At 39.3% G+C, this 19,578-nt stretch overlaps 1 protein-coding gene across 1 annotated transcript in view; it reads left to right on the forward strand.

The window, feature by feature from the left end:
* Positions 1–531: 531 nt before the first annotated feature.
* Positions 532–19,578, forward strand: part of LOC139627498 (transmembrane channel-like protein 3) — a 44,655-nt gene continuing 25,608 nt past the window's right edge. The window contains exons 1-5 of the mRNA XM_071488287.1: positions 532–1,065; positions 3,081–3,230; positions 12,304–12,379; positions 15,974–16,055; positions 16,398–16,504. Of these exons, the coding sequence (XP_071344388.1) occupies positions 944–1,065; positions 3,081–3,230; positions 12,304–12,379; positions 15,974–16,055; positions 16,398–16,504 (537 nt within the window). The 5' untranslated portion in view covers positions 532–943. The remainder of the gene's footprint in view (positions 1,066–3,080; positions 3,231–12,303; positions 12,380–15,973; positions 16,056–16,397; positions 16,505–19,578) is intronic.

A 19,578-nucleotide genomic window follows, 5' to 3' on the forward strand; every position in this document is an offset into this window, starting at 1 on the left:
TGCACCGAAAACAGGCAAAATCAAGAGTATGTTGGTTGTTCTGACTAACACTTGTATTGTGTTATGTAATAAATATTGCAGCTTTTCATGGTCACTAATGGGTCTCAATTCTCATTCTGTCCCTGCTGGATTATGCTAACAACATTCTATCTAAACAAAGATAAACATATTATTCCAGTTTTAAGATTACTTCGCTTACTCCAAGAAACTAAAACAAGTACACTAACCTTTGACTTAGAACTTCCAGACATACCATGACCTGGATGACTGAGAATCTCCACAGACATATTTTTCTAATTAAGTGAAATCAGTTGGGCATTTACTCAACTTATTTTTAAATTTGACATTACAAGACCTGAATTCATAATTTGTTCTAAAATGGTGAGAACCTGACAGTTTAAAGGTCTGTCACTCCAGAATACTGAGCTGGCTAGCTTATTTAGATTCACACAGTTGTTCAAGAGATATTTGTACTCTTTGCCCTTCTCATAACTGTGCCCCAACATAGGAAGTTTAATAATAAGTGGATGGTGCCACACAGCTTTCCTCCTTTTAATGGCCGGGAACTGCTTTTTTGCTGGGAAACGTCACCCTTTTAAATGCTTGTGTGACCAGGTCTTAAGAGAAATACTTATTTATTTATATTTTGGTTCTGATTACATTTCAGTGAGCCCAGCCTCTCATGTGAAAATAAATACACACAGTGGTCTGTTTGGTGCTGTCCCTTTAAGCAGTCAGTGTGCCTGTGATTGGACTGAGTGAGTGTGTGTGGGTCTGTCCTGCTGTAGTGTGAGACACTCCAGTTGTGCTCCAGAGCAGCAGATTGCCCCAGCTCAGACACTCCACTCCAGTAAGGTTGAGTAGTAGACTCTGCTCACATACTGACCTGCACACACTAATTTCATAGGCACAGCCATGCACACACACTCTGAGCAGTGACAGCATGAGTACAGCGTCTGAGCCTTGGGTCGGGAGCAGCAGGTCTCTGCCTGCAACCAAAAGACATAAGAGTATCAGGAAGAACTCCAGGAGGATTTATTCAGCCTTCCAGGACCACCAACAAGGGTGAGTCCGCTCACTCCTCTTTCATTTGTTCAGTCTCACTTATATCAGGATCTCTGGGAACCCTTTCTGCTTTACATCTCTGTCTCTGTCCATCTCATTATAACTGTCATCTGTGTGAGCCTTAAATGACACCATGTATGCTGTACATAGTACTAAATCTAATCATCATGGAAAACTACAAAGTGTACTTTCCTGTGTTCCTGTAGATGACTTAATGTGATCTGAGGACATGCTGACCTGCAGGTCCTTGCAAATTTAGTCCAAACTCATTAATCTCCAGTGGTTATTGAAGAGTCTGACTGTGAATAGACAAAAAAAATCAAACATATATTCATCAGTGTCAAATTAAGTGTCTGCTATAGAGAAAGAAATGTACTGTATCTGCAAGATGGAGCCTCCGTGCATTGCTCCACTTTTTCATTGATATGCTATTAACCATTTGGTTGAATTTTGATAGTAATATTTTGGTGAAAATGAAGCTTGTGACTGAGTGATTGGAAACATTATTTGGATATTGCAATGTTTGCAACAAGCAGTGAATTTTGTTTTACCATTATTGAAGTTCTCTATTTGTATTTCAATATTACATTTCATTTTTTTTAACCATCAACCAAACTGAATCAGAAATATGATCATCCCTCCTCCCTCTTATTTATTTAGAGAGATTAGATTAACTCTACTCAAAGTTCCCAAACGCTGTTCTCTTCAAGATTCATTAATACCAGTCATGACAGTGTGTGGCTGGTATTGTTTCCCCCTGTGTGTGTGTGTGTGTGTGTGAGTGTGCCACCATTGCAATTCAGTAATGACTATCGTTGTATTGTAGGTAAAATATATACAGTACTGATCAGTATTATTTGGCAGTAAGGAAATGCTTGACCATTCACCAGAGCTCTTCAAATTCTCATAATGTTAATTAGCATTTTCTGACATATTGATTAACGAACAAATTAAACATCATTTCATTAAAGTACCAAAGTACAAGTGAGGAGATAAAATACAAAATGAAATTATAAAAAGTCAGCTGGAAATTCTGGCTGTTCTTGGTTGGGTTACTGTTTCACATATCAACTGCACAATAACTCTTGGAGAGGGGTTCAGACAAGGCATTTTGCTATTCAGCAGAAGATAACGGTCTTGTCACTGTATCAGGGCTTTATTTTCCTCAACAAAATTCATAGCCTGATGTATAATTCAGGTCTGGATGACATGATGCCATTTAATCTAATTGACTACTAATCAGTAGTAACTGGTAGTTTGAAATGTTTCTAATGTGATCAGTTCTTCAGTCCGCAAGAAATACGAGGACACACTTTAACATCTCTTACTCTACAGTAAACTGAAATGTAAACTAAAACATTACCAAAACTAAATCAGCCAAGCATAAAATCAACTTACTGGTAGCCTCACTATAGCTGGGTCTCTGTTGCAGTTTTGCACAAAACAAAGGCTATCTTTTAGAAAAGTCGACAAAACAAAGCTAGGTTTCTTGACGTGACGACAGATTTCTAGCACTCTGCCTCTTGGCTGGATCTGGCCCCACGGCTTCAATGTGAAAAAAGTATGAAAAGATTTAAAATAAAAAAGATATTTCAGAATTTATGCTACTAGTTATTAAGTTTGTAATTTCCCATTGCACATTAAGCAGGTTAATGGAAATACACCTAATCAGTGTGCATTGGATTTTAACCTTTTACAGAGAGAAGTTAATCTATCTGTCAGTAGCTGATTCGAGGAAATGGGCCTCTCTGAGTATCAAACACAGCTGGTTATGTGACACAGGCATTATGTTACTTGCTTGATTATGACTGACAGTCACAGAACTCTTAGAATCTAATTAACATTTATTTGTATTATTAGGAATGGGTGGGTAGCTGTCATTGACATTGACATTTTTTTTTTTAAAGTGAAACACAAGGGTTAGCTCCCTGAGATGACATTGTTTATTTTATTCTTTTCTGTACCATGTAGCTGACCAAGCCATTTTTCACTCTGCCATTTATTTTATGCTGCAGCTCCTCAGATGATGACGACAATAAAGAGGATGAGCGGGTGGACAGCAACGACCCAGAGGAGATGTTCCAGAATATTCAGTACCAGAAGGAGATAATTGCCAACATTCGGACCAGACCCTGGCCAATGAGACGCAAGCTCAAAGTTCTAAAGTACCCCCCTGTTTGATTGTTTCATCTATATCTGTGGATTGGTGGTTTAATCTGTCCTGACCTCTTCTTCTGCTCTTAAAAAAACACATGCTCTGTATATTTGAGAAAGGACATTTTTCTTAATGAAAGCACTCTGTAAATAAATATGTCACAGAATTTAATGCAAATGTGCCAAACTTATAGCAGTTCACCCATCAAACTCTCAAGAGGGTATGATGACTGTATCTGTGCTGTGTTACTAAAATGCACAGATCAGCAAAGCCTTCTGGACACATGAATTAGAGTCATAGAAATAAACTGCTACTAAACTAACCTCCACAGTATTACCTACCTTGCACTAATATTCGCAGCAACATTTTCTGCTCTATATCATTTACATTTTTTTAATGACCCATCTATTTGGTCTACTGCAGTCTGAGGAAACCAGTTAATGGTTCAGGCGAGGCATCTTGGTGGTTAGGCAGTTAAGATGCATACCATGGCAGCATATCGACTCCGCAATACAATAGAGATGGATGGATTTAGTTTATTTCGCTGACTGCATTGAACAATGGCATTAAAAATGTAACATCCTCCTTTCTGTCCAGAATCAGTCTCCCCTTTACTGTCAAAATACACAGACCTCACATGCTGCAGTATTCATAGGGACTGTTTCTTCAATAGGAAGTAGTTCTGAGTCAATATTTTTGAGCTGTGTTATTTCACTACTTGTGATGGATGAGTGAGACAAGACAATACTATACGATTCATTTTGGTGGAAAACCATGGCTGTATGTACAGTATTTACTGTATATGTATGTAAGACTTACTCCAGATATAAGGGTGTCTGCATAAGTTCTGCATTTGGTTAGGTTTAAGGAAATATGGTGATTTTGGTTAAATATTAAAAATGTCTTTAAAGCTAGTGTTGAATTTTTCAATATTAAACCAAAACCACCATCTGGAACAACCTGGAGAATGTCCTTTGAGTTGCCTAAACATTGTTTGGCATGGGTAGTTCTCATCGGTAGTGTTGGCTATCAAAATCTTTTATAAATTATTAAAAATATTAAAATTAAATAAGAACTTGAATATTAATTAGCATTATCCCCACTGTATAACACCAAAGGAGGAGGCTGCTGGTCTCTCCTTTGTTCTTCTTGCAGAGTAAGCTGTTCCACACTGACTCTGCTGTTGCTCCTGTTCTTGGGAATCAGCTGCAGACTTGGTGTCGTAGCAGCTGGCACTGAAGAAAACTTGTTCACTCTTGGTTCCCTAAGGAAGCACTTGTGTTGCTGCTGTTTAAGAAGAGTGAAGTGAGGTAGTCTGCTGTGAACAGGCCTGCAGGAGAGCTGGTGTTCCAGGTAGCAGTCTGGTGCTGACCTGGTGTTGGGAGCCTTGTAGCTCCTGGAAGGAGGTCCAAGGGCAGAGAGGCTTGTTGCCTCTTGAAGAGCCAGGAGGAGAAGAGAGAGAACAAAGTGGCACAGCTGTTTTTCTTTTTTTTGTGGTGACACCTTGGGTCACATGTAACAGGTGTGAAGAGTGGAGAATTATAGGAGATGATGCCCTTCTTTTGTCTGTAGAACAAAGGAACATGTGGTCTCCCCCACCCTGAATGATCCCAACAACATAACCATAACAATGTTTATCATGCTTTAGTTGCCACCTGGGGATATTATAGGAACCAGTAAAATAAGTTCTCAGTGAATGTTGTACAGGTACATTCATTATGTGGATAGAAACCATAATGAATGAATCATTGATGAACTGACTGCCTGTATAGTGCTAAGCCACATTCACCCATCCACATACACAGTCATACACTGCTTACACTTACACATAGAGCACTTCTTACATTCACACACACTCATACACTGATGGAACAGCCATCAGAGTCAAATGTCAGATGAACCATGAATTTACATCCCTTAATGTTGTGATTAACCACAAAAGTGTGAGGGCTGTGTTCTAACATTTTACTGAATGTAATTGGGTGAGTAGATTAAATGCAGGCTGAGCCAGAGAGAGCTACAGTAGATAGAAAGCTTCTAAGATGTGCTGAGTATGAGCCATGGATAACAGGTTTTATATAGGCCGTTTGTTATTACCACAGAGGTTTTATTACCATCATCAGGAATGGGATGCTGGTCTGCATTTTTACACCTGCTTTAATCTCTGAATGTCTGCGATTGCTCCCACTGCAATAAGAGCTTGTATTTCACATCACACATATTTTGTCATATTTATCTTCATTGTCAACAAATTTTGGTTTGAATTGTTTGACCTCAATCTAACCAATAACACATCAGAAAATATAACCATGTGTATTCTACAACTGTAAAAGCTACAGTTGTTTTGCATGTGTGAGTGTGTAAAGCGCTGGTTGGGTGTCTTCACTGATTACTACATGGATCATAATCCTCTGAATTGTCCCCAGTACTGTGACAGATAAGATGGTTTTTAGTATCTTATGGACTGTAAAGCTGTAACATTTAGACAATTTATTTTACGAAAAGAACACACACACACACACACACACACACACACACACACACACACGCACTCATCCACACTTAAACATACCCAGACATTCACATACAGCATGCCCATACATACACACACAAAGACACCACAGAACACCACAATTGAATCAAATCTTCTCTGCCCATTTCAACTCCAGGAAAAGAGGGGTAGCCAGTGTTGTTTCTTAAACAGCGATGATGTGATGATAATGAAGGAAACTCTGCTGACACCGTCTTGCTTGTATATAAAGAGGTTTATTACAAAGAAGTCCAGCATCAAATCAAGCACCATGGATTGCCTGAGAGAGGAGTCAGAGCCAATATGAATCTCCTCTGAATAACTGCTCCAACTCCCCACTTATATAGGTTAGTTCTTCTCATGAACCTAAGGTAAACATATGATTTCCTATAAAAACAGGAAAAGGACTTCATCGCATAAGATGAGGAAGTCATCCCTCTCCCAATGGCACCTAGAACCTAGCTAAACATAACAAACCCATAAATTCACATATAGAAGATATATTCACCTATAGAACTTCAGATACTACACCAGTTTAATATACAAAAATATTTTGTTTATTCATAACACCATCACAGATCTTGAAGGATTATTTTTCATAATAAACATCAAAATAAACAACAACAACAACCCAGTCACTATTACATGTTATGTACGGCCCAAATAATGATGACCCATCACTTTAACACACCTTTTTCACCTATCTCTCAAGACTGACTGACTCACCAATAATAATCAGAGGAGATCAGTCTGTCATTAACTACGGTGGCCGTTATTTATTTTTATGAAAAGGTTTCTTTCAATACTTCATCAACATTATCACCATTTTACTGAGAAATTATCTCATTAACATATGCCATCCTTTCAGACCCTGCTCCTTTTCTCCCGCCCATCAGTTGTCCTCTTTGGCCCTGTTCAGACCTGGTATTTTCATCCGTCCTGAGTGATCCAATCACAAGTGGTCAGCTCTAAGTTTGTCTGGTCACACCTGACTTTAAAATGCATCTCCACATGTCTGTGGTCTCACTTCCCCGCTTCATATGCAAATAAACTGGTATGCGGTGTTGTTTTTAGCCAATCCAACTGACAGGTCTGTTGTCAAAGTAGCTCTGCATATGTGTGTGTGCGTGAGAGAGAAAGAGAGAGAGTGCAAGCAAGAGAGCGAGCGATATGGAGGGGCTGAGTGAATCAATGCACTGCTCACAGTTCTACAGTGAAATAAGAGTTTATCCATCATACATACTAAAATATTATCGGCCCATTAACTGGCCATAACTTGTTGTGAGACTAATTAGACTGTGTCAGAGGACGTCAGTAGAGGAGGCTGTCCTTCAGTGTGGCCAGGACACATTTGTGTTCTCACTGCTATAAGAATGTGGTCACATGTGGTCCAGACCACCTCTGAATGTGGTCTGAGTGATCAGATCTCAAATGCGTCCGGAATGTGTCTTGGGTGCATTCACACCTGTACTTCGAGCTGTCCACTTGTGATTGGATCACTCAGGACAGATGTTAATACCATGTCTGAATGGGGCCATTGCTTTCTTCTTCTTTTTTTTTTTAATTACTTTTTTCTGTCTTCCTTAACCTTTTAATGGTTAAATTATTGGTATCCTGTGTTGTTTTTTAACACTACTTCTTATACACAGTGGAGTATAAAATTTGAGCACCGCTCATTAAAATTTCAGTGTCTGTCAATAGTTAACCAAGTAAAAGATGACCTGCTTTCCAAAAGGTTTTACACTTTTGTTTTTTTTGGGGGTGGGGGGTGGGTAAGACAGCATTAAAGTTTTATCTTAAACATCTAACATATATTCATAACAGTAAGAGATGGTATAAACGGAAGATCGGTCGCTCAGCTGTTTAAGTTAAGTTTCCCTCAACTTTCCCCTTAAATGCTGAATCAGAAGCTGCAAATCGGAAGTTAACTTCAGTGTCGCAGTATCTTGTGGACTTAAAGCTGTACGTTTGGAAGGACAATGTGTGTGAAACCAGCAAGGCTATTTGGACTTACTGTTGGGCAAATGATGGAATTCTGTTAAACTGTCCATGAGCCACAGAGGGAGATGTGGGTTGAGGTATAACCTGAGGTTATTGTGAATTTGGAAGATTTAACTTGTTCAGTCCCGAACTGAAGGTACTAAAAAAATATCCTGTTGAAGTATTTTGTATTGCATGATTGCTAACTTGGATCAGCTAACAGTAAGTTGAGAAGTAATCTTCTCTGTATGTTATCTGTTTTGAAGAAGAGGGGCTTTCAAAGAGCATTTTAATTTCCCATCTAAAATTTTATTTCATTTATTTTACTGTTCGTACGTACTGAAACTGTTATGTTTTCATTTTCTTTACCTAAAGTTGCTGGAAAGATTTGTGGATATTTAAACCACCATGGAGTAGGGGCATTCCACTTATCTAGCTAGGTATAGGTAGGGGAGGTATTGTGCTAGACTTGGTTCTGATTTAGGGGCACACCACTGTTCAGCCAGATCGAAACAGGAGTCCTGAAGCCCAGTCTACTGTACCTGTATTGCCTCATATTTACTGGGGAAACTGAGTCAGATAAGCAACAACATACTGCTGAAAGTAATGGGACTAATTGGGAGGTACTGACTTAGATCCCATATTTTCCTATAGTTGTCCAGGCTAGGTCTATACTAAACCCCCCATGAATCAGATGCGCAGGATGTTTTTACAGGTACAACCTGTAGCCACTAATCCACCAAGCAGGCAAGTCCAGCCAGGAGTCTTTACTGCATGCCACTCCTGTTCTACATATCACTGCCTCTCAAACATCCAATATACACACACATCCCCCACACATACCTTAGAAGAAGTATAGAAGAAGAATAGACTTTATTGTCATTGCACAGTGGGATACAATGAAATCGTGGGAGCTCTACCCAAAACACTGTACAGAACAAAAATAGAATAAATAAGAGAACAGAACAATAAATAAGAGCACAGAACATAAATAAGAGTGGTGGTGGTGGTGTGGGATTTGTTTGACCTGTAGCACCTCCCAGAGGGCAACAGGTTGAATGTGTGATGGGCTAGATGTGAGGGGTCTGAGGTTATTGAGTCAACCCTTCTGAGGCAGCGGGACCTGGAGATATCGTCCAGGGAGGGCAGATGGCAGCAGATTTTTTTGTGCCATGTTTATCACTTTCTGTAGGCCTTTTCTGTCTTTTACTCTGCAGCCTGCATAACACACACATAGACAGAATCTGAGCACAGACTCCACAGAGGAGAGGTGGGCCAGCAATAGCTTCTTTTCCAGATTGTTTTGATCACACGCAGGAAGTGTAGCCACTGCTGTGCCTTCTTCATGACAGCTGTGGTGTTGATGGTTCAGGAAAGATCAGCGGAGATGTGGGTGCCCAGGAACTGAATGAGCTGACCATTTCCACACATTTTCTGCTGATAAAGCGAGGGGCGGGGTCTGCTCTGCTCTTCCTGAAGTCAATGATGAGTTCCTTTGTTTTTTTGGTGTATAGCTTATTTACCTGATCTAACTTAATCTTCACTCCCTTACTGTTATCATCACGTACATCATTGTCACTATTTATAACATCATTGCCACTACTTTATGTTATTTTCTTTGTCCATCATGTCTATTTTAGTCATCTTTCATGCCATCATTTGTGTTCTTTGTCATATTTGCATTGTTTGGGTTTTTTTTATCATTATTGTGTTCTGTCACATTATTTTACCAATAAAAGCCTTATGTCTTCATAGAATAAAAAGGAGTATTAGAAATTAAAAGATTTATTTTAATTGGAGCAGTCAGCTGTGACTGGTTTTTAGAAGAATCAGGATAATAATACTGGTTTACACCACATCCATCCATTTTAATCTGCTTTGGGTTGGGTCATGTTGGCAGCAGGCTAAGCAGAGAATTCCAGGCATCCCTCTCCTCAGCAATGCTTTCCAGCTCCTCCTGGGGGCTCCCAAGGCGTTCCTAGGCCAGATGGGATATATAATCCCTCCTGCGAGTTCTGGGTCTACCTTTGGGCCTCCTCCCTGTTGGACATGCCCGGAAAACCTCCAAAGGGAGGTGCCTGTGAGGCGTCCTCACCAGATGCCCAAACCATCTCAGCTCTAACCTAGAGGGAGCAATCCACTGTTGAGAACCAAGGCCTCAAATTTGGAGTTGATAATTTCATCCCAGCCACTTCACACTTGGCTGCAAACCGTCCCAGTGAGCACTGGAGGTCACGCTCTGAAGAAACCAACAGAATCACATCATCTGTGGAAAGCAAAGCTGCCATTCTGAAGTTCCCAAAGCGGACACACTCCTTGCCTTGGCTGTGCCTTCAGATCCTGTCCATGAATATCACAAATAGGATCAGAGACAAGGGGCAACCTTGGAGGAGCCTTTGACTTTGTACCAAGGATGCAGACACAGCTCTCGCTTTGGTTGTACAGGGACTAAATAGCTTGAAGCAATGGCCCCTGAGCCTCACCGAACTTCTCCCACACCCAAGTTTTTGCTTCTGCAACCGCCGAGGCCGCAGCCCTTCTGTCCGCCTGGTACCTGTCTGCTGCCTCCAGAGACCCATCAGCAAACCGGTCCTAAAGGCCTCCTTCTTTAGCTTGATGGTCTTCCTCACTGCCGGTGTCCACCAGTGGGTTCTTGGGTTGCCGCTTCGGCAGGCACCAACAACCTTGAGGCCACAGTTCCCAACCACCACTTCTGCAATGGAGGCTTTGAACATGGCCCACTGAGACTCTGTCCAACCATAACACCCAACAGAGGCCTCCACCAGACGTTCTCCATTCAACCTCACTACATGTTTGGGTTTACCAGGTTTGTCCGGCAGCCCTCCCTGCCATCTGATCCAGGCGGTGATCAGTTGACTGCTCTGCCCCTCTCTTCACTCGAGTGTCCAGATCTGATGAAACGACCACAAAGTCAATCATTGATCTTTGGCCTAAGGTGGTCTGGTATCAAGTACACTTATGAGCTACCTCATGTTCAAGCATGGTGTTTGTTATGACCAAACTATGACTAGTAAAGAAGTTCAACAACAAAGTGCCACTTGGGTTTAGATCTGGTAGGCTGTTCGCAATCACGCCCCTCCAGGTTTCTCTATCATTGCCCACATGGGTGTTGAAATGCCCTAGCAGAACTATAGCCTTTCCAGGACACCACCCAGAGACTCCATGAAGACTTGCGCAGTGTCTGTTACCCTGGGCAACTCTGAAAAAGGAGAGAGTCCAGCTCATCTCCAAGAGTTAGTTTCCGGAGCCCTGCTATGCGTATCCGCACCAGCTCAGGTTCCTGCCCTGACATTCCATATCCCCACAACCAGTCTATGCTACTGGGGGTCAGCATGCCCCAGTCCTCCCTGCATTTGTCTGCCGCCTGGTCTGCACTGCACCCAAACCCGAATTGCGTCCCTGCAGGTGGTGGGTCCACAGGGTGGTGGCTCCATGTCATTTCTGCAGGCTGAGGCCAACCGGGCCACACTGGCCAAGGCCCGGTCACCAGACTGCTGCTGGTGAGCTCCCCTCCCAAGTCTGGCTCCAAGAGGGGGCTCCGGTTTCTCTCTTGCGGGTGAGGTGCTGCCACCTTTGTTTGGCTTCCTCATTCAGGGTTCCATGAATCGCTCTTAGTCTGGCTGCTCACCTGGGACCAATTTGCCTTAGGAGACCCTACCAGGAGCTATTACCCCCGCCAACACAGCCACCAGGGTCACCGAGGCACACAAGCCCCTCCACCACATTAAGATGGTGGTTCTTGGTTTACACTGTGATTTGAAAATGTTAACAGTATTCAGCCCAGTGACAGATATATATATTAGTAGTAAACATTTTAGAAGACACAAATTAGCCACCAATTTGCAACAGCTGCCATCTTTATCTACAAGAAGTGGACAAAATAACATTTATACCTATAACATATAATACCATCTGTTTCATTTAATGGTGCAAGAGTGCAAATGATGATTACAGACAGCATGTAATAGCAACATGTAATGAAATGGAAACTGACAAAATAACTAAAAAATCAACATACAGAACACACAGCACAATCCAAGTAGAAATATTGTTTTAAAAGAGATAGTTAAGCATTTTGGGAAACACATATTTGCTTCTTTCTGAGATTGAGATGAAAAGATCAGAATCAGTCTCATCTGTGTAACAAAATAACTTCAACTCAAAGATATTCATAGCTTTCAACTGCTTCTTACAATCTTCATGAGGGGGTGGATCTGGCTCAGATGGTATCATGTGAGCCAAGTGTGGAGCTTCGGTCTCAACATCACAAGTGAAATGTCCTGAAAGCTTTAAAAAGCTTTATATCAGTCTTGGTCATTTCAAGCATTTTTCCTGAAATATTGAACCATTGCTTGAAATGATGTGTTTGAAAAACTGAGATTTATCCATAATATCAGTACTGTAAGATCTGTGTCTTGCAATATTATGTTGAAGACATATTTCTCGATATACTCGTCATTCATTTTTTAAAGTGTGTTTATAAAAATGCATAATCACTGTGAGTAAAGAAAAAGTTTGAGTAAAGAACACAAAGTGTGTTTTTGTTTCCCAGGCAGGCCAGAGAGATTGTTCTGAAGTATGAGGGCCGACTGACCAGAACCAGAGGCTACCAGACTGCCGGAGCTGATGTATGTACAGACCAACCATAAACCTAAACTATGGAAACTGATTAGGTATTTGTAATTGGATGGAGGACGCTCAGAACTCATGCATAGTATATTGGTTAGCTATAACCCTGAAGAGAAATTGCATTAGATTGTAGACGTGAGGAACAATAAGAAATCTTGCAAATAAATGTTTCTCTTTGGTTCCAGTTTTTGATCCTGAGACGGTTGAGTTACTCTTTGAGATGTTTGAGAAGACTGCTGTGCAGCAAGAGAGGAGCAGATGACCCTCCTCCTCCTCCCCTGCTGTAGACCAGTGATTCCCAAACTTTTCCAACTCATGGCCCACTCAAAACAATCTAAAAAATGTTGGCAGCCCACATCTGACCCTGTAATCCTAGAGATGCCAAAATAGTACATTCTCAGAGCACTTTTTATTTGAATAATGATCAAACATTGAGGGATGAACTGAAAGCAGGGGAAACTCAATTTTTCTTTTTTTGTTTGATGGGGGAGAGATCACTCATCGATTCACCATCTGTCTCTTTATTTCCTTTTAATTCCCGTTGCTAACCACTCTCTATTTTGATTCTCCAGTTTTTGCCATGAATATAATCTTTAACATAAAACATATCAAATTGAAAGGCCTTAATTCAAGAAAAGAGATGAAGAGTCCATCAATAGATTAAAATTTTATAAAAAATTTAAAATGATGAATTATTATAAATTTATTTATAAATTTTTTTACATGTTTTCAACAAAGTTGTACATTTGTCAGCCCATTTCGTGGCCCCCAGCCCACAGGTTGGGAACTACTGCTCTATACCTCGGTCAGATTGATGATTATAATGTGGTTCGACAGGCAAAAGCATATGAGTTAATTACAGAGGTGTACAGACAACAGTTCAGGATAGCGAGAATACAACTGGGACAGACTCATTTAGACTTTGCATGGTAACAAGAAGACAAACAGAGCCTGCCCAAGGTCATGCAGCTATACTTGAATGACCTGGATGGTGCCTTATGGACATTTATGCCTATTAAAGATTTTGGGGGTTCTTACACTGCTGTTGTCTTATACAAAATGTTTGTTTGTCAGGACTAGCATTGTTTTTGGATATGCTCTGGTGGGAGTGGTGGCTGAATTACCTGTGAAGGTAATACTCTGCCACTGATGGTTTTCTTATTTATATATATATATATATATATATATATATATATATATATATATATTATATTTCTTATTCTTCAGGGTTTTTGTAGATCTGTTGAGCATTGTGGTTATGCTCTGTCACGGTGAGGCCAAGGCACAACATGAAATGAATCCATCTCTCCCAAGTCTCAAGCAGCCACAGAGGTTGTGGATATGTGTTTATTTCCAATATTGCAAAGATGGATCAGAACAAAGCTATCATGGTTATAACAATGGCGCTATAGAAAAATTTAATAACAAAGATGGCTCTGCTCTAGCTGACCTGAGATCCTACTCATGTGTCACTGTGGGAAACTTAAGTGAAATATGTACAATGCACTGTACAGCCATAACTCTAATTAATCTGTCTGACTGTATGCTCAGAGGAGCTTTTTGTGTTATTTCACTGCACTGCATGAACTTGCTCAGAGCCAGAATAATAAAACATGTTGGATTTCTTTTCTACAGATTGCTGAGTTCTGATTTTAACAAAGCTTTTCTCCTCCTGTGAGTTGAATACATACACATATTGCAGATAACTTTATCTACCTATCCTGTCTCTCTGTATTACACACACATATACCGAGGAAAGAGGAAACCAGGCAGAGAGAAAGAGAGCTATGCAGACGTAGCACAGCAGCATGAGTGGATTTATAGCCTGTTGTTATAGCTCAGTTTAATTAAAATGTTCAGGCTGCTCAAGCGCCATTAAAATAAATTGACTTTAAGCAAGCAGTGTGATGCTTAATACAGTTTGGCTCCCAGTTAATTGAAAATCAGAATCATTGGTCCAGCTGACCTTATCTTGATTAATAATCATCATCTCTGTTCTGTTTTTTATAATTGCGTTTTTCATCACATCATAAGATGTGAAAAGACTCAGAGTCAAATTGTTTCAGTTCTCACGTGGACTACATAGATATATGCTACAAAATTACACCCAGAGTCATGCAATCATACAACCTGTGTTTTCACACTTACAGTTTATCAGAAATGTAATAATATAAAGTAAAACTAATATCATTCACCCAAAACATCTGTTATGATTTGAGACCAAAGACTGTACGAAAGAACAGCACTGGTTCTTTGCTCAAACACTTGAAACACCCATGATTTGATGAGATGGTTTCACTTCTATAACTATCTTATGGAATATAAAACAGCATTATTTAGACAGTTTATTTTAATGAGAGCAGTCTGCTGTGACTGGATTTAGAAGAATCAGGGTAATAATACTGGTTTACACTGTGATTTAAAAAACGTTATAGTTGTAATATTCAATGACAGTGTTAAACACTAAATATTTTAGAATATACAAATTAGCCACCAATTTGCAACAGCTACCATCTTTATTTACATGAGGTGGAAAAAACAGTTACACTTGTACCATTGAATAACATCTATTTAATTAAGTGGTGCATGAGTGCAAATAATGATAAATAACAGGAGTGAGAGTGCAGCTAGAATCAGTGAAAATAAATACATAAATTACAAGCAGCATGTAAAAGAACAAATTTAATAAAAAGGGACACCAACAAAGCCTACAGAAAACACAGCACAGTCAAAGCTGAAATATTGTTTTCAAGGGATAGTTCAGGACCAGAAACACACAACTGCTTTCTTTCTGACAGTGAGATGAAAAGATAAGAATCAGTCTCATTTGTGTACTAAAATAATCAAGATCCAATGTAACAGATTCAGTGCAAAATTGTGAAAAATGAGAGCAGCTGGAAGATCAGAAAACTGTCATTTACCATATTTTTAATCGACATGCATTTCAGAAGACACTGAAGGATGTGATCAACCTGCTGAAGTACCAGATCAGAAAAGGCTCATGTGTGGGATTTTGGATTTAGGCATGCACAAATGAAACATTTCATCATTAAGTGTGGAGAACCTGATACAAAGTTATTATGTAAGACACAACACAGCACTGATATTGGTTCAGTCAATTTGCCAAAGTACGTATTGTAGTAACTGTAACTAACTGCAACTGAAAAAAATGGTAGAAGCTCAGGTTCAAAAACAAATGTGAACATCTTAGATTGTTGTTAATCTGTCACCACAGCTTTTAACATTGCTGTAACTCTATATTGCTATTACATATGAGTCATTTTATTTAGATATTTATGTCCTGCTCAGTTCTGAACTTGTGACCTAATTTTTCACATTCAGTAAGTAGCTTGAAAAGTGCTCTGTAAATAAAATGTATTCTCAACAACTACATTGCATTAGCCAAATACTGTTGTGACAGTGACTGAGATGCAACAGTGAAGTGACTTCAAAACATCTCAGTCATCTGTCAATCTGAAACTAGATTAATATATTAAAGTCAAAACATTATGGAGGCGTGTGACTGTCAGAGGTTACAGGAAGTCAGTTTGTAATAACTAGTTGCTCTTTAAAACCCATTGTTCCCCCTGCAGCTGCTGAAGAAACTTTCCCGTGGGCTTTACAACATCGTGGTTCTGTTCATTCCCTGGGAAGTCAGGATCAAGAAAATCGAAAGTGAGTTGTCTGATTTACAGAATTAATCAAAGTAAGCTGTCACTGATAATATCCAGAGTACTCTCATTTATTTTGTTTGGAAAGTGCTGTCATATCAAGTGACGTAGCAAATCCTCCTACGGTCATCATTAACAAGTGGTCACAATATATTATGTAAGTTATATGAGCACAGAACTTTTTAAAGCAAAAGACAGTTAGATCTTTTTTGGGAAAATGTAATTGATATTTCTTAATATTGGTTGTGTACCACTATATTGATGTTTGTGTATGAAGTGTTTGCAACATGTAAAATCTGTGTTTGTCAGTGAGTCTCAGTGAAATGTATTTCTCTGTCTTTTTGAGGTCACTTTGGGTCGGGCGTGGCCTCCTACTTTATCTTCCTGCGCTGGTTGTTTGGCATCAACATCGTCCTCACCATCATGACTGGAGCCTTCATTGTCCTACCGGAGGTCAGCAAGCTCTGACACTGTATACCAGGCCTATTCAACTGACGGCCTGCGAGCCTGTCACTCAAGTCTGACCAGCCTACCGATCAATTGTTTAATTTCCTATTTATTATTGCTATTATTGATACTAATTAAGACATTCGCCTATGATGCATTTTTACTGTTCCCAACACAGAGAAGAGATTCTCTCTCCCTCTCTCTCTCTCTCTCTCTCTGTGTACTTGTGGCATTATCTCACCAGCAGTGGAACAGAGATGACAATTGTTGGATATTAAATTGCTCAAGTTGTTTTTTGTTTGAAGCTGATTGTTGTTGTAATTGGAAGCTACAGTCAAGGAGGAGGGATAGTGTGGTGGTTAATTCTTCCCAGAAATGTTTTATTGTAGGACAGAGCAAGAGTGCACAGTGGTAGTCATTAGTTGTGTTGAGAGTACAGTGAGTGCATATTTTTTGGCATAGTTACACTCAGGAATGTGATGGAGGTGCATGATCCCTTTTTCTTTACATTTAGTGCCTATTAGAGGTGATTTATTGCAGTGAAGTCTGGATTGTGTCATGGAAGTTTCTCTCATCTCCACACCTGATCTGGAGCTCAGCCAGTGATCATCAGGTTCTTGGTCACCTCTCTGTACTGTATAATACTGCACATTTTATATTAATTATTTACATTTACTCATTTGGCAGATGCTTTTATCCAAAGCGACTTACAAGTGAGGGACAACACCAAAGCTTACAATTATTTGTAAGTCATTGTAAATCATCAGTCAACAGTGATTCATGATTTAGTGGTTCGTAATTTCTTTCAAGATCAATAACTATTTTTGATCACTCGGTGACAGTGAGAAAATTTCACTTTTTATAAAAGTTGGTACCTCTCTAGAATTATTACAGCTCTATTTCACATACACATCAGTAATGAAAAGATGCAAAGCATTTAAAAGTAAAAGTTTTGCATGAAATCATATTTTTCATCAAGAAAACACAGTATTAGCAATTGCCAAATTAATTATTATCTTAGCTAATCTCTATTTTTGAATACAGATGTGTTCAATAAATGGAAGGACACAGTGCCCCCAGATTCTGAATAATGAAACAAAAAATGTATTAGATCAGATGGTACTCTATAGCATTGCCTAGATGCCAGTCTATAGCACCGCATAGCCGGGTGTGTTGGAGATATTTCCGTCAGACAGCTGTTCCAAAGAGCCTTGTGTTCAAATAATTTGTTTCCTTTTTTAGGGTGATATGTAAAACACTTACATTATTACAAATGTTATATATTTAATCCATATTCTTTCTGACCTCACCTTTGTAATTTTTTTTCATGTGTTCATAAGTACTGGTCAGAGGATCCTTTATAATCAGGTGATTCTCCAGCAACTTCAGCTCAAGCAGTTCAGCTCAAGTGCAAACTGTAGCCAAGAACAAAAGGCACAGGAGGATACTGTTGGATTTATGTTTGTCACTGACATGCAGGTACAAGCAATTTCCCCAGACATGACATCCTATCATTTCCATCTCTCCCTCCCTTTATCATTTGTTGGGACTAATCTTCCACTGTCTTCTTTCATAAATCCAACCTTTGTCTCACCTCTGCTTATTGAGTAATATCATCCAATATCCAATACCATGGATGTTGTGTCAGATTTGATATATGCACTTGTTCCACATGACCAATTATATGATCAAGGATGAAATGGAGGGTGAGTCCACTTCGGATATTACTCCATTTTCATTATTTAAGTTTGCCTCCTTTTTGGACATACACTATAGATACACTATGCTCTTTAACCCTGTAATGCCTGACCCCAGAAATAATGGACAGAAAATTCTGATTTCTTGAATCTGGAACCTTTATTTCGCCCTTTCACAAAATTTGAAAAAAAAAAAATTACAAAAAATTATTTGCATATAGGTTTTTCCAAATTTTATACTCGATTTTACTACATACTAAAATGCAAAAAATTATGTAATTATAACTTGCTTCAACAGATTAAGTGTTCATTACTAAAAATTTCAAAGAAAATGTCACTGGAAAATCGTAAAAATCGCAATTTTCTTTGCCTTGATCCAGTGAGTTGGGAACTATCTGAAGGTGGCCAACTTGGATTGTCCCATGTACTGTGTTTGAATTGTTGTAGTGATAAAGGTATCCACCAGGGGTTGGAAGACAAGTATCAGATTGGATACAAGAGGGTTTTGAGTGAAGTTTTTACCATAAGGTGATGCAATAGGTCTCAGAAATGCTTGTATCAAATTTGATGCATTTGGCATTATAGGGTTAATTGCATTGCAGCACCCAGGCCATGCACATCAGAGGTGACAGTATTTTGATATCACTAAGATCTTTTCAGGATGATTATGTGTCTGTATATACATCTGCATAAACAGTCAAACATTGTTTTGTTTACATTTATTCATTGCATTACACACATTGCACTGTGGGGTCACAACAGCATTTATAATATTTGCACTACATACAGTTCATACTGTATGACTGGAATTACTGTGATTAGTGGATTGTTCATGCCAGGTAAGTAAATCTGCATCAAGTGTTCTTCTCTAAAGAGAGTCCAATTTTGTATGACCTATGAATTAATACCACCAGCCATTAGCAAGCCATTTTAAAAAGCTGGGCAGTAAAAATGAGGGAGGCCAGGTCATCATTTGAGCTAGAGTGATTTCACTGCTTCTCTGGAAAGTTCAAAATTTTTGTGCCAAAGCCCTGTGGAGTGTTTTGCAACCAGTCACGATACCAAACCTTAACCATTCTTAGATTTGTGTCCTGTGGATAGCGGCATCAGAAGTCCTGAAATTTGTTTGTTCTTCTATGTGCTTAATTTTTAAAGAATGTTGAACGTTTGAGAACTAGGCTTATTTTCTTTATTTTTGAGACTGTAATATAGTGGCCCTGAAGGTCAACAACAATTCAGAAAACAAAACAACATTTCAGAAAACACAACAACAATTCACAACATTCACATTTGTGAAATGTTATTTTGTTTTGTGACATGAGGTGTTTTGACCTTCTGGGCCACCGTACTGAGATGAGAAGATCAATATATCTTGTGTGTGCT

The sequence above is a fragment of the Trachinotus anak genome, unplaced genomic scaffold (genome assembly GCF_046630095.1).
Source record: "Trachinotus anak isolate AG129_WGS33_773 ecotype Australia unplaced genomic scaffold, CSIRO_AGI_Tana_v1 ptg000011l, whole genome shotgun sequence".
Lineage (NCBI taxonomy): Eukaryota > Metazoa > Chordata > Actinopteri > Carangiformes > Carangidae > Trachinotus > Trachinotus anak.